Source organism: Bombina bombina, chromosome 5 (genome assembly GCF_027579735.1).
Source record: "Bombina bombina isolate aBomBom1 chromosome 5, aBomBom1.pri, whole genome shotgun sequence".
NCBI classification, from domain to species: Eukaryota; Metazoa; Chordata; class Amphibia; order Anura; family Bombinatoridae; genus Bombina; species Bombina bombina.
Window position 1 is genome coordinate 979324076 of NC_069503.1, and position 16883 is coordinate 979340958.

At 33.1% G+C, this 16883-nt stretch overlaps 1 protein-coding gene across 2 annotated transcripts in view; it reads right to left on the reverse strand.

Annotated features, from left to right (window-relative positions):
* RUNX1T1 (RUNX1 partner transcriptional co-repressor 1) overlaps positions 1 to 15080 on the reverse strand; it is a 160931-nt gene extending 145851 nt beyond the window's left edge. For both annotated transcript variants that reach the window (XM_053715194.1, XM_053715192.1), the window contains exon 1: positions 14517 to 15080. In XM_053715194.1, coding sequence (XP_053571169.1) covers positions 14517 to 14544 — 28 coding nt within the window. In that variant the 5' untranslated portion in view covers positions 14545 to 15080. The remainder of the gene's footprint in view (positions 1 to 14516) is intronic.
* Between the last annotated feature and the right edge of the window lie 1803 nt (positions 15081 to 16883).

A 16883-nucleotide genomic window follows, 5' to 3' on the forward strand; every position in this document is an offset into this window, starting at 1 on the left:
GTAACAACAAAGGTCATGGAATTAACAAATGTTTGTTATTCATTTGATTAGTGAGTTCTCCTAACAAAACTATTCAATTACACGGTGCATTTGTGATAAACAAACTTTAAAATTGCATATTTAAATATATATATAATATAATACATTGGCAGAGTTGCACAATGCTTGATCAACATTGCAGGATTTATTTTAATAAAACTGTACTTTCCAAACATAAGATTTTAAAGGGGCACTAAACCTTGTGAGATTGGTACTTTATTAGCTAATTTATGTGTCCCTACGTGGGCTCAGCAGGTGATATTAGATAAGCAGAACATGCTTTCTTCAATTTCAACAACTAATATAATTTTAAAAATGCATCTGTATCATTTTCTCAGGCCTACAATTGCTTTGAACATATCAATAGATGGTGCATGTATTTAGTGTTTAATATCTATGAATGTGGTTTACAACAAAGTATCAAGTCATGTAACCAAAGAGATTTGCTGTTTTCACATTCCCTTTTGGCAGCCATTGGGTTAAATGATTAGAAGAAAAAGAGGGGTCAGTGATAATGATGACCACTTATGCAAATTGATTTACATCCTCTTAGGCAAAACAGACCAATTACTCATGTGAGTGTACAGATCAAACAGTACTCTTCCCTGCCTGAGAGTTACCCAGTTCCTTCAGGTCAAAATCTGCATCAGCTGCCCTATCCTGGAACTATTTACTAAATACCAGTCTTTTGTTAATCTCTTATCTCATAAATGGAACACCTCAAGTGGCTATAGAACCAAAAAATGTAATTTGTGTTTTCTAATGACTTTAAATTCATTTAGTGTTACAATTTACTGCAATGTTTAGCTTTTTACACCCAGTTGAAAAAGATATCCTAAGGCAATTAGAAGATATATGACCTCAGAAAACTATGAGAACACCACACCTAGTAACCTTGTTCTTCAATAATATAATTACATTTAATTATACCTCATTACCAGTTTACTAAAAAAAAAATGCCCAATTCAGATGATCAAAGATTTTAACAATATGTAGTCAATGGGAAGATTTTGGTGCATTTGAATATTAAAATACATGTCGTGCATATTAAATATTTTTAGAAATATGTTTTACCTTAAAAAAAATGTTTAAATTATAGTAATTTAAAGTGATTTTAAGTCTGTGGGACAGATTGCTCACTGGCTGATGATGAAAACTTCCTCGGTGACATCCTCAGAGTTTTAACACAGGAACCCTATACAAAACCAACGACTGGGGAATGCATTCTCTAAGTAAAGGTATAGCTTTCCAGGTTATACATTTTGCATTATACTCAATAATATCATGTATTTTTGCTTAACTGTTAGTACAACCAATCACTTTATTGGCTACCAGAAGTGTACGTGCTAGCAATAATATCAATGGGCAGGAGTGGACTGTAAAGTCATAAAGTATCTTATTAGGTGCATATTACTCAATAAAATTGAATTTCACTTTTGACCTCAAATAGTATAAATTCATAGGATACATTAGCAATTTGGCACAACTTAGCAAAAAGAGCTACATCAAATATAGATGTTTTAAATGCATTTTTCAAAGCAAAAATATAGAAAAATAGGGCAAAATAAATATTAAAAGAACATTGCAATGTTGTTTTATTACACATAATTAAACATTTGGTGATCGGTGAATTTAATATTCCCTTAAGCAAATAACAGGTGACAAACTGCATGCACTTAGTTTGAAAAAATATTTTAATGAATTTGGTTATTGTCTATCTGAATTAGATAATTAGGAACAATATGCAAGTTATTAAGGGTAACGTGGATAACATAAACCTATGATCATTGGTTTCTGGGGGACAGAGCAAAATCCCCACTTCTGGAATTTTCCTTTCTCTTGCTTTTTGTTTATTTATTTTTTGTTAAAGGCCTACTAAATACAGTTAAATTGAATAATTGGCAAATACACAATAAAACGACAATGTAATACCACTTACTTTGAATTTTAAATGAACAACAGAATATGTTCTAGCAAATTTTTAATCCAATTGTCCCTCAATCTGTTTTTTTGTGACAGCTATCAGCCAATCACAAAATGCATATATGCATATACTGTGCAGTTTTGCTCACTCAGTAGGAGCTGGAGCCTCAGAAAGTGTGCATGTAAAAAGAATGTGCACGTTTTGATAATGGAAGTGTACTGGATTTTTTTTCATTAAAGGGACAGTCTACCATAGAATTGGTGTACTTTCTGTCTCATTGTGTTGAAAAGAGATTTAAAAAGCATGTGATAAGAGGCAGCCCTCAAAGGCTTAGAAATTAGCATATGAGCCTACCTATGTTTAGTTTAAACAAAGAATACCAAGAGAAAAAAGTTAATTTGATGATAAAAGTAAATTGGAAAGTTGATTAAAAGTCCTATTTGAATAATAAAAGTTTAATTTATACTAGACTGTCCCTTTAATTGCATGTCTTACCTGAATCATGAAACTTTAATTATGACATTAGTTGCCCTTTAAAATTAAGTGCAAAATAGAGATGGCAGCTCAGGTGCAAAGTGAAACAAATGCTGGCTCAGAATTTCACTGCTTTAAAGCCACAGCTGACAATATTGCCCTGCATGCCTTTTTCCCTTTAGCGCATTTGATGTTATTTAGAATAATGTATCCCCTCCCTGTATGGCCTTACATGCCACATTGTTATCTGCAGTGTTCCCTATTATTCATTGAGATGATCTCTCCATATGCTAATGTTTTATATTTAGTAAAATGTCTCTACCCAAATCCACTGCTCTGTTAAATGCCCCTAATTGCAAAGTACAATTCTATCTACAGTTAGGAAGTGGTACAAACCAAAAAAAAAAAAAAAATCACATTAGGCAAAGGAATTCTCAGAATAGAAAATTGATGTTTTTTTGAGAAACCACTTGCATTAACAAAAGACAACATAAGCTTTCAAATTATGGGGTGTTATTTTAGTGATAGTGGTTCAATATTCATATTGGAGCAGATGTAGCAGTTAAACAAAACAGCTCTTCAAATCCTGCACAAATTGAAAACAGGAAAACTGATTGCTTTTTTCTCTTATCACTTTCCTTTTCTCAATTGACACGTATGGCCTACTGAAAATGTACCCAGCCTTTCATCACTGCACCTGCTGATCTGCTAGAAACCTAACATTTTACAGGGAAATTGCCAAAAGCACTGGTTTACACCTTCCTATCTCAAAGGCCATAAATGACACTTTTTACTAAAACTTGTATATCTTTCCTGCACAGGGTCTTTTTTTTTTTTTTTTTTAAATATAACTGGATAAATGAATGTTTATACAGTGTAGTAACATTATGTTTACATGTTTTATATAGCTAGCAGTAACAAAATAAAATAAACACTCTTTATATATACACATATCAGCAGTGGATTAATGTGCAATCTCGTTTTTCACATTTATATCTTAAATTGACCGATATTCCTATAGCAATCTTAAATAGCTGAGTAAGAACTTGGTCCTCTTAATACATTTTGAGTTATGTACATATTACAGAAGGGTCAATTGAAACAGTGTGTGAAAAAAAAGTTAAAAAATTACATATTTTAATAAAATGTCCATAAATCTGCAAAATTACTTACACTTACGTGTTGCCAAGTGTTGCCTGCTCCACACTCCTTATGAGTGTCCTACTCCATACATTGTGGTGTCATGAAACAAAAGTGTGCATGTGAGGATAATTTCTTATGCAAGCAAATTGGGGGGGGGGGGGTAGGAGGGATAGCCCTGCTATCTACTATTCTAATGGGGAAAAAAATGATATTTTTTTGTAAAAATATGGAAGCATATTTGTATGCACTATATATGACAAGTTCCAATACACAACAATACAGAACGAATATGAATGTAAATGTACCTCTCCCTCTATATATATATATATATATATATATATATATATATATATTTATATATATATATATATAAAGCAGCAATTGATATATGCATATATATATAAGATGATACACTTTGATCAGAAATTTAAAAAAAAGTAAATTCATATAAAGTTAATATTATTACCTTATGCATGCTCTGCTCAAGAGTATTATATTTCAATATGGTTAAAATAATACTCCATGTTTAAAATCCTATAACTTTCACTTGGGAGGTACTGATTTTGTTTGTTGCTAAGAGGCTTGCTTGTTTTCATTGGGGATGGTCTCACATGCTTTGTGAAAGCTTGTGTTGTGCTTAGGGAAGCAGTGCACATTATACTGTGCACTGCTTCAGTCAGGTGTCATGTGACTCTGCCTTTTACCATGCAAGTGCATTCTGCTAAAGCTATGGCCTGGATAGCACCTTCCATATATGAAAATGCCCAGGAGGGAGTCTTCAGCAAATATTCCCGAATTAAAGGTTAATAGGGTTTAAAACAGAAACCATTTTGCAGGTAAGCTTTAGCTGCATCATATATAAATATAGAAACTTATGTTAGTTCAGGGCTCGGTGCAGGCCATTTACGTTGAACGTTCCATAAACACCAAACTCATCAAACTATGTCTTCCTGACACTTGCTTTGTGCACGGGCACAGTCGTGCTGGAACAGGAAACAGCCTTCCTCAAACTGTTGCCCAAAATGTGAAGCATCAAATTATCTAAAATAATGTGTTTGTGTCCTGATGCAGTCATATGACCCTCCTCTAGGCCATAGAAAGCCATTTAATGAAGCTCCTGATGCACAGTTCTTGTGGTGATGTTGCTTCTAGAGGCAGTTTAGAACTGTGTAGTGTGTTATGCAGTAGATGATAGGCGATTTTTAAAAGCTACATACATGCTTCAACACTCAACAGCGCCACTCTGTGTGTTTGCGTGGTCTACCACTTTGTGGCAGAGCTGTTGTTGCAAAGTGTGTGGCTAAATCACCTGAGTCCAATAATTAGTAGAGGTGTACACATACTTTTCCCCATAGAGTGTAAATCTATCTATCAGACATGTGCATTTATAGTTTTGTTGAGATCATGAATGCTGAAGATGGCAGCCACCAGCTGTAATTTTTGCAGCACATTATGAATTAAGGATGGGAAAAGACAGACAGTGACAGAAAGACAGACAGACGATAGATAGATAGATCGATAGATAGATAGATGATAGATAGATACTCTGCATCTGAATGTCTGCTATCTTTCTCTTTGTCTATCTGTATAGTCACACACCTATTTATAATTGGCACTATCTGCCCTAATAAATATATTTACACAGTTATAAAATTGAAAACATTCCCTGCCCTCAGACCTATCCTTCCTTGATTTTAATACACACAGTAAAATATTCTAGAAAATGTAGAATGTATTTCACACTGAATACAAGAACAAATACCCCTCCCAAATTAAATATAAAGTGAGAATTTGTCCTAAATATACAGTGTTTAATTTTTTTTATGTAATAGGTCAGAAACATGTGGGTTTTCCACTTCTGAGAATTGGAAGTGTACTCTGCAGTCTTCACGTTTTCAAGCCTGACGCATATTTGTCGCTAATTAGTTACAGCAGAGATGATAAGATAATGAACTTCAAAATAAAGCAAACATTGCTAATAAAATGATAGTGACTAGCAGTGTACACTCCTGTGACAAGCCCGATTGGCTCCACCAACTAAGGCAAGTGGTGTGTAGAGATTTTGAAAAGAATGAATAGTCTAACCTTTTGTTATGCAAATTAAAAAAAAAACATGTTCACTATTTTTCATTTGTCTGATAGAGAAAAAAAAAGTTTCATGTCTCTTTATGAACAGTGTGTAAAATCCATCATGAACTGTGGATCTACAAGCAAATGTAATTGATTTTCTAACATAGCACTACTGCAGTATTACAGTAGATAGTAACAATGGACTAGCAATGATACTCCAAACTGCATGATAACAGGTATTTATTTTTATTCACATGTTGAAGCTATCAGGTGCTCTATATGTGGTGGGAGTAATTGGAGGCATTCTAATAACAAGATGAATCACATTGTCTGCAAGCACAAAGTGTGTTAACACTCTGTAAACACAAGAGTTACAAAAAAAAAAAAAAAAAAAGAATAAGGCTAAATATTCCCTTCTGCAACTAAAGCATTGTATAACAGCTTTCTGACCTTATAGGATCATGAACTTACAAACTAACACTCCTCCCAGTGCCATATTTTTTATCCTACTATAGCACTGGTTTTCAAAACTGTCCTCAGGCCTCCCTGACAGGCCAGATTTTAAGGATTACCTTGGGTGAAAGCAAGGAAAATAGCTATGTTTACTAATCAGCGGATTAGGGAGGCCTGAGTACAGGTTTGAAAACCAGTGTAATATAGTCATAAGGTAACCTAGAGGCACAGATGAGATACATTAAAGTGCCATTCCTTCTGTTCATTTTAATAGTTCATAGTGTTCACTGAATCACTTGCAATCCTGAAATTTCAATATACAAGTATTTTGTTCAGGACAAAAATAATAGTAATTTGATCTTCTGGCCCCTTCTGGGCCACCTAGCTTCTGGATTAACACCTCTGACATTAACTGTCCTTATATTGTTTACATATATATATATACTCTAAAATAGCCGATTAAATCCCTGACTACCTAGATTACAAGATTTTGTTCAATTTTCTATAGCAAAATAAAAGTACCCTCTCCAGTTTTATACATATATATATATAATTAGAATTTAGCATAATCTAATACCTAGTATGTACCTAGTATATATTGTGTAAAATATATTGCATTTAACTATTGCCATGCCTATACGTTACATGTAAAATTAATGAACATAAAAATATAAAACATTTAAAAGTTAAGATAATTTTTAAAAAATGACTGATTTGTACATCATTCTACAGTCTTCCTTGCCTCTATAAACAAGTAAATATTGAACAGTATTTATAATATTGACTATGTTATGTTGTCTTCAAATTTGCTTACAGTATTTACTTGCAGCCATGCTATTTAAGAACAAAGATTAGACAAGGCATACATCTGCCTATCTATGCAATTTATACACACACAGATATAAAATACATACATATCATACATGCAAATTGCTATTATATCTATATCTGTATATCTGATGATTGATGGATCTAGCATCTATTTCTCTATAATCTATCTATATCTATCTATCTTCTATCTACATATCATCTATATATTTATCAATATCTATCTATCCATCCATCTATCATCTATCTACCTATCCATCTATCATATATCATCTATCATCTATCTATCTATCATCTATCTATCTATCTATCTATCTATCTATCTACTATTTATCATCTATTGACCTATCATTGTATAACTATCATTTATAGTATACATCTATCTCTCTGTCTATCTTTATATCCAAATTTAAAACATTCATAAATAGCCTTGTTTAGTATATGCTTTTTTTTTCATTGCTGCCTCCTTAAAGAAAATAAATTAATATGGGGTAGATATGTGCAAACAAAAGCAAGAAATGTCCTCTTCGTCAAATATATATGTTCAGGATATTTCCAGTGTTTTTGATAGGGTGTTCTTTACAATGTGTCTCGGTAACATCTTGTTTTTTCATGATATATACATTTTTGTGCAGCAGATCCATAAACAAATAAATAAATGATGTGATAAAAGTCAGATCTGTCATAAATATACCTCCCACCCTCTCAGTAGGTGGTGAGTCATTTCCTACTTTGCAAAAGTCATAATAAAGTCCTGGCTTTCCTCTTTGAGTTTATTGGTCTTCAGCCCGATCATAAATTGTCAGTTGCCCTCAACTTCATTGTATTTAGTCTGACTAACTAACCCCAAATTCCTGATAAATTCACTGGTAATCTTACTTTAGAGAGTCTGTTTTAATAGAAGAGGTGATGGCAGATACACTCAAGATCTAGGAACTAAAGCAAAACAGAAGGTCCATCTCTGTGTCACACATACACTGACATCAACCTTATCTCCTCTCTTTTCTTCAGGATTAATCTCAAATGTAAATGACTTTCCAGCAAATACGAGCAATAGATAACTGGTTACATCTTCACTTCTAAGGTCTTATCGATCCCAAGAAGCAGGACAGAGAAGAAGATTTAGAAATAAATAAGATAAATACTTATGTATGGAGTTGATAATAAAAAAAGCTCCATAAACCCTAAAACATTGCTATTATTCTATTCATATAAAAAGGTTACTGTTTCTTTTTATTGTGAAACACATAAACAGAATTCACACTGATTTACTGGTGGGTAGTTTTTGACCAAATACCATATTTAATATAATATAGCAATATTCATTTAATAAGAAATACAAAATAACAGTGTCTGATTGCAGCAAAACATAAATAAATAATGAGCTCGTTTTATTTAGATTCTAAAATATAGCTAAATATAGGCAAAAGCATGAAAAATATATTTTATTTTATTTTGCACTGCATACAAAGGGTTGAGCTTTCTAAATGGGTCAGAATTGAAAATAAGGATATTGTTTAATACTAGAAAACTGGCCACTGAAGATGGGAAGCAAATACCCCCAGATTTGCCCTATTATTTTTATATAAAACGTCCTGAAGATTGTACTAATTAATTTGCTAGTGTTAAAGTAACTGCCACTATTTGTTTACAACACACATTCTCTCATAAGAGAGTTAGCTTCTTTAATTCTGAATCATTTAAAATATATATGCTGTTAACCCTTAATGGTTTGTGTAACCTATCTAGATATGTTAACACACGTGTAAAGTATCTAGAGCTAACTGCTGTTTTAATTATTTTTATATAAATTGTTTGTTACCTATAATATGATGATTAATCAATTCATATGTATTTCCACATACACATATACTTAAAGGAAATCAGTTTATAAATCATGTGAAGGAAGCAAAATGAATCACAAAATTAGAGCAAAGATTATTATTATATATAGTTTTTTAATACATTGAGAAAAATGCATTTGCAGGCTCACAAGAAAAATAGAATAGAAGAGAAATAAGAGAGAAATGTTACAAGAAAGTGAGGAAAAAAATGTAAGTGGATAAGGGCAGGCTAGGTACAGTCTCTCTCAGTATTCATTAAACATCCTTCTTAGCTTATCAGAGCCAGAGGCTTGTCATCAGCACAGCACAATGTGTGAAGCTGAGGGGCACAGCCAATGTGCAATACACTGATTACAGTATCAAACTGGCCCAGATGGAACAGGAGAGTCAATAGGGGGATGCAAGAGCTGGATAGGAGGGTGGTAGGTGAGTGTGAGAGATACAGAGAGAATGCAAGGGGGGGGGGGGGCACTGACAGACATTTAGACTAACTGGGATTGGAGAAACTGGATTTAACAATGAGCCAATTACCAATTTTAATGTCTGAAAAAAATGCTGCAAGCAAAGCAGGATCAAAATAAAAAAAAGAAGATTAAAAAAGAAAACATTTCTTACACCATTGCTTGATTCAGCTACTCTTTAACCCTTGCATAACCAGAAGGAGAGAGGAGTGATCAAGATGCCTCTCTGACAAATCTTATTTTGTTGCAAATAAATATTACATTATAATATTGCACATAAATGATACATTGTAAAATACCAGTTCACTAAAATGTATCACAGCATCAAGTCAAGAAATCAGGGAGCCAGGTATTTTACAATCATAAGATATTTGTACCTTAATCTAATTTCGTCCATTTTTAGAAATTCTTTGAATTAATTAAAAATCAAAAACAGCACACAGGACTGTATTGGCTTTTGTTGAATCTGGCTAAATCTGGCTAAACTATCATACATATCCAAGTAACCAATATATTCAAAGAATTCTCTCTCAAGCTTGTCAACAACAACAACAAAACAAACAGATGCCTGCAAATATGCAGCGCCTTGGTGTTTAATTAGTATTATTAATTATTTACGCCAATTATTGACAATGATTTTCCTCTGCATTATACAGGGTCAATATATCAATTCTATCGGGCTCAAATTGCAACTATAGAAGCTGAATAAATACATTAAAATAATTATTTTTCCTAATAATAATAATAGTGCTAAGTCCCTTACACAAGTAATAATAGTTACAAAAATTATTAATAAATAAAAATATAGATCACAGACTTTATTTTTTTTTCGAGATACAAAAATATCCCGTAATTTTTCCTGTAAACATTTCTTATATTTTCCCATTATTCCATTTTCACTTTTAAATTAAAAGTATGTAATTACCCAAGGAAATGCAATATATATATATATATATATATATATATATATATATACATACACAAGTATTATGTATATATTAGTATATTCTTTTGATACATGTAGCACTTAGTTAAATAAGGAAACGCTACATCTAATATAGTGCATGATAAACAATATCTGTTTTCAGATGCAGTGTGAGAAAAAATGAACTAGTTCTCCAGAAGAAAGGCATGAAAAACTGTTTGAGAGATAACACAAAATGAAAGCATAGCACACAAGGGGGGAAGGGGAATCTGTGTGAAACCTGGTCACTGTCATGAGCTCCAGATAAAAAAGGGGTATCTCACAAATCCTCCACTAATCCAATAATGTGGAAACATTTCTCTATCACTGAGACATTGGACAAGGTAATAGCTCTTCTTAAAATCAACCTGCTGACATTTCTATGCAGTAACAAATCAAGAATGTAAGACTTTATTGTTGTAAGTTAACAATACATATGAGTGTGTGTCTGTGTATATATATATATATATATATATATATATATATATATATATATATATATATATATATATATATATCATCAATGTGATATTATAATCATGGTACATATCTTTATTTAGTGAAGTCAATATGTCACTGTATCTGGGGATATTTTTTTACCAATTAGCAATTGATCTGCATATGTTGAATAAAGTAATAACTAGACTGAAATAATAATAATAAAAATCAATATAGTATTAACAGATTCCATTTTCATTTTCCTGCATAATTTGGATCAAATTGGTATTAAATAATGAGTGGATTTGCATTAGAGATGGAGGAGAATTCTCATGCATTGTTTTACCTGGCAGGAAATCAGGTTATCCCTTAATTGTAAGTTACCTTTCCCCACAAGGAATAAAGCCACTGGGCCTGGGGCATAGAAGTTTGAGATGAAAGTGTCTGTACTGTGTCAGGGACCTGGGCACCGGACCATGACATAATGTGAGAATTCCAACATATGACCATTACCGAGGATCCAATTTCTTAGCTTCATTACTTCATTTGTAATTCTTATCTTAATTATGCTCATAATTACTATAAACAGATGTCGTAGACATTCATGTGACCTTTTATAGCACATTAAGTTTCTCACCATTTTCTTCTTTTCTTTGTTTTAGCGGCTCATATCAATAAGCCAATATAATATTAAGTAATAGCCTGGGCTTCTGCAGTACATCATGTTTTCAGATGTCATTTTGTTTTGTAGGATTTTGTTCTACAAATTGTACCTTTATTTTTTACTGTACACAGCTTCACATGCTAGGCTACACACACACACATATATATATATATATAGACCGTGAAGCTGTATATAGTAAAAGAGATGAGTGCATATCTATCTATCTTTTTACATATTCAATCATTTATACACTAATAGGTTGATAACAGTCAATAGTTAATTTTATATGCAGGATTATATTTATATATGTATATTTAGAACATTTAAATGAGATACATAGTATTCAATTATAGTGGAAATCGTCTTTAAAATGCTATTTCTTTAGCTTGTACTTTGTGTGGACATACAGGTGTAACCCCATCTCCTGTATGCAGATGGTTCCTGGATGCAGTGCAGTAGCTGCTCCTGTTTAAACAAGATGCAGATAACACGCTTTGCACTTATCACTCACAATTAGGTCCATTAAATTGCACTAATGTTTACTTTAATTAATTGCACTGCCTTTGAAACCTGAAAAACTTTATTCTTATAGCCAATCACACTTAATCTGTGAAATAACATATTGATATTATATATATATATATGATTGTATATATATGATACAATATAGATGATTGTCTCGGTCAGAATTTTGTATTCTCAACACTCTTATGCAAACCTACATTATACCTTTTTTTCTTTCAGATATGCAAGTGCAAGTGGAACTTTTTGTATTCTGTATTATATATTATTATTATTTTATAAATCTGTTGTGTCAGGAAAAAAAAATCAAGTGTATTTGGACTTTAACTTGAGAGTGAGGAATCTCTAGGCAGTATTCATTTCACCTTTATATCCACTCTTATAAGCAATCTAGAATCGAACACATGACAAATTCCCACAGAACAAAGAGATAGGGTTTTAATTAAAATCTGAAGGGCCAAACAATCTATTAATGTATTTTTTTCAATTATCTCAACAATCAGCAGTGGGGCTGTTGGAAGAGAATTGTCAAGATAAAAACCATCACACTTCTTTTTTTTAAGTTTCATATATTAGTACAAAAGAAGCCACTTTCAGAGGATGCTCCAAGTAAGCTATTTTTTTTTTTCAAGGAACAGTCACTACCCTTATCTCCTTTAATTTGCATTTTATAACATATTTTACTGTAATCCTTTTATAGAACTATAGACCAGTGGAACTGCAGGTGGAGCCATTTCATTTCACATAAAAAAACTTTACTTTATATTTTAAGATGTATTGTAAACCTATTCTCTGTTGTTACATCTACAAATGTAGTTCTGCTGTCCTGGACATTTTCGTATCATGCTGCTGATGCTAAATACAGTATTGCATGGTAGGTGTTTTAAAGCTAATATGCCTGGTTTAAATGTAAAGAGTTTGTTAATCTGGCAGCAATGCTGTTTATTAAATACAATGCACAGCAAGGGTTTACTTATTATATCTTAATACAAACTATCTGACCATTACTGAGCAATCATTGCTGCACTGTGCATTCAGTTTGTGGAATGGGTATAATCACCTCAAACATTGATTAATTAATTTATTTTTCTCCAATAATTTAGAACTCTTGCAAGAAGCATTGTATTGATCCTAACATTACATTAACTTAATCCCATCCATTCATCACAATAGCTGCACGTAGTTGCTTATGCCACATTTTTGAGATTAGTAAATTGATCTGCAGTTATAGTAACCAAATATAGAAACATTAAATCAGCTGAGCTCTTCCAGTCATAGCTACATGAAGGATAATAAAAATATGTATCCACTTTTTTAAGCAATGGTTCCATTTCTGATTAACTGGATTTATTGTAAATGTAGATATTTGCTGAAAGATTGGATGGAACATATAATACTGAGTGCATTGATAGTTTAGAGGAAACTGCTTGGTCAAACTGAACTTCCTAAGGAAATCTGCTTTCACAGCAAGGAAACTATGTATCACATTGTGTGTCCCACCCGGATAGAGATAACACACACTATCTACCCAGCAAACCAGTCTGCTGCTTATCTCTGCTCTGGCAACCACAGTTCTGTTTGAAAACAAGGCCAGATGCCTGGTTATTTCCATGATAGGATTAAAGGCTCTAAAAATCGCAACAAATGCTTCCCAGTCTACCAGACTAAACCCCAGTCGTAAGAACAATCTGCTTAGATCAAAAAGGTAAATGATAAGGTGTGATCTGTACTATAAGTAACACAATACTCACTCTCACATTTGTACTTCCAAATAGTTTAACCGTTTATCCTTATTTTCCTCATATGCATATTTTTTTTTTTTACATTTTTTAGATGTTTAATACAGGAGTATTTCATTTTTATTATTTGCAATGGAATATAGGCGCTTCCTTTAAATACCAGATTTGATCTTTTTTGCTTGAACACATTAGTCTAGGATTTAAAGCAGATCCCTGCAATAGGTCCTTGTGAAAGCCCTTCTGGGTATAGTATTAACGTACATGAGCCAGAGCCTGGCATAGTCTGCTTTATGTCTCCAACACTCAGAGCAGAGGATCCAACATTCAAACAAACAAGAAGGTATTTCTACAGCTCTGTCTATGCACATACATGGAAGAAATAACTCAGTATATACACATTACAACACTACTACTTATAGATGCATTTGCTCTCTGCGTTTGTGTGTGTGTGTGTGTGTATATATATATTAATATGTATAGTAATAAGCAGCATATAACTGAAAAAATAGTCACTTACATGGCAGGGATGTTTACATGTCAGAATAAAATATGGCCAATTGCTCTATATTTATCATATTTATAAATATTCTAATTAGTGAACCAACAAGCTTGCAATCTAAGAACATCATATAATCCAGTGCTAGTTCCTTTAGATAGTGCTTGCATGTATAAGAGTAAAACCTGATTTGATATTTAGGGGATCTCATCTCTCTGTATAATCCATTTATAAAACACAAACAAATATCTGAAGAGTTGCTTAGTTTCTCTCTAGATCTAAAGATAATACTAGAAACTTCTCCTAATCTATATTAAATAACGGCACACTTATTAGGACACAGTGACGCAAACAAACTGTAGTCAGCAGTCCCCTGACGCTACCTATAAAGCAAGGGGTCCCCTGACTCCCAGCTGATGGTACATTGAAAAGCAATGACACATGACAGGGTACTTACACTGGAAGGGGCTTGAGATTCCCACCATTCGCCACTGGCTTGTAGTTCAAATAAAAGTTCCTGTCCTCTGGGTAGCAGAGTGAAATGTATATGAAGGAATAAAGGACAAAATAAAGTTTAAAAAGTGCAGAAGGAATGCAGTTAGCAAGTCCAGATGATCCACGTCCAAAAAAAATCAAACCTTGTTGAGAAACTCCAGCTGCTTACAGCTTAGACCAAACTCCTACGGTTCCTAAAAGTAGGGGAGGCTGGGGATGGGGAGGGGGAAAAAAGAAAGAAAATCACAGTCTCCAAGCTGAGCTTTAATTGCAGTAGTGACAAGATCCTGGTGTTGCAGACAAGAAAGGTCTGGAGTCAAGAATTAGTGCTGTCACTGGTGGTCTGGAGAGGCATCTAGTAGAAGCGGTGTGTGGGTCTGTCATGGAGAAGGAAGGAGCCTGATGAGATCTGTTCTGATATTCAACATAAGGCTGCGATTTCTTGCTTCCCTTCTTGTCTCCTCCTCCCCTCTCACTCTGTTTATTTCTCCTTTCTCTCCTGCAGTCTCTCCGTCTCACTGTCAGTTTGTCTCCCTCTAAAGTCAAACAGCAGACTGCCTGCAGACTGCCTGGATCAGCTACCCAGGTGCCGGGTGGGAGGGCTCTCAACAGTGGGAGGTGACAGAGGTAGCTGCAGACATCTGTGTTGTGAAGAGGTCAGGGGGGGTCAAGTCATACTAACAATGCATTGCCTGCTCCTTTTTACTAAGATCTATCCTTTATTTCTCTTCCCTCAGACCTAGTGGACATGTTACATGCTTCTCTAAAGCTGCCAGTAACCCTAGACAAGCACTTTCCCCTGGCCATCTGGAGAGAGCGCAAGCTCCTCCTGGCTTCCCAGCCTGTGTCTGATCACTGTGCTGCTACAGCCCAAGCCTCTCATACATCTTTCTACTAATCCCCTTCTGTTAGCTGATTTTTTTTTTTGCATTAGAAAAGGAGTTGCACCTTATCATGGTTGTTTCTAAATATGTTACACTAGTAAGGGGGCAGATGTTGTTAACCCATTAGTTTTCAGAGATTTCTACAAACCACTGTGCAGCAATGGTCAAAATATACTGACCAGCCCTTTAAACACTTTCTGGATGCCAGAAGTCTGCTATACATTATTACAATGTTTAGAAGGTTGATTAAAAAAGACAATAAATGATTATAAATTATTATTATTATTATTATTATTATTATTATTATTATTATTATTATTATTATTATTATTATTACCACCACTACTATTACTACTACTACTACTACTACTGATAATAATAGTAATAATAATATTAATTAAAATGGAAAATAGCAGTCAATCTATCTATCTATCTATCTATCTATCTATCTATCTATCTATCTATCTATCATCTATCTATCTATCTATCTATCTATCTATCTATCTATCAGTCTATCATGTGTCTGTCTATCATCTGTCTATCCCCCTCTTTAGTCTGTAATGTGCTGCACAAATTACACATACATATGGGCAGATAATATATTTCATGTCCTTAATGATTGTCACAAAACTTTAGCACAGCATATGTGCATGCATTTAGTAAAATACTCTCATAAACACAAACAAAAGCTTGGATTATCACAACTCATAACTATATGCATACACATTGAGTATATGATATGAAAACTATCCATCTGTTACAGGGTTGACATTGAAAGAGTTAATTAAAATATGCCATTCTCCCAAATCCAAGAGGGAGATATATCTATTTAAATAGTAATATAAAGCAACAACAATCTGGATTATGTAAATTAAAAGCATTAAATGACTTGTTCATCATATGAAATCAAAAGACAATATCCGAGACTTAACAAAGATATTAAATAACACAATGCATGTGGGTCAGTCATAATTAAAGCGACTTTTAATGTTTCGGTTGCCATTTTAATAACTGTAAATGCTTTCCGTTCTCTAATTTGGTCTAGATAATCAGCAACTGCATTTAAATCCCTTCTGTTACTCTCAATATTACAGCATTGTCCTCCCAAATAATGTTACTTTTTGTAAACTACAAACCAGGGAGCACGTTTGTTCTGAAATTATTTATATGAATGTCCAATAAACTTATTTTATTTATAAAAAAAAAGTGCTAATTTAATTGATTATATATAAATTCTATATAGAGAATTATTATCAACTGCCCCTTTTCTCTTTACACAGGTATGTTACATAAAGGAAAATAGTTAAAGATAATTTAAAAGGTTTAGATTATCTTTAAGGAATTCCATTGATTAATTAATGGTCTAATGAAAATGACTACAATATTACAAGATGTCTTAGTCTGATTTGATTTCCCTAAGGATTTACATTGCCAAAACATAATTT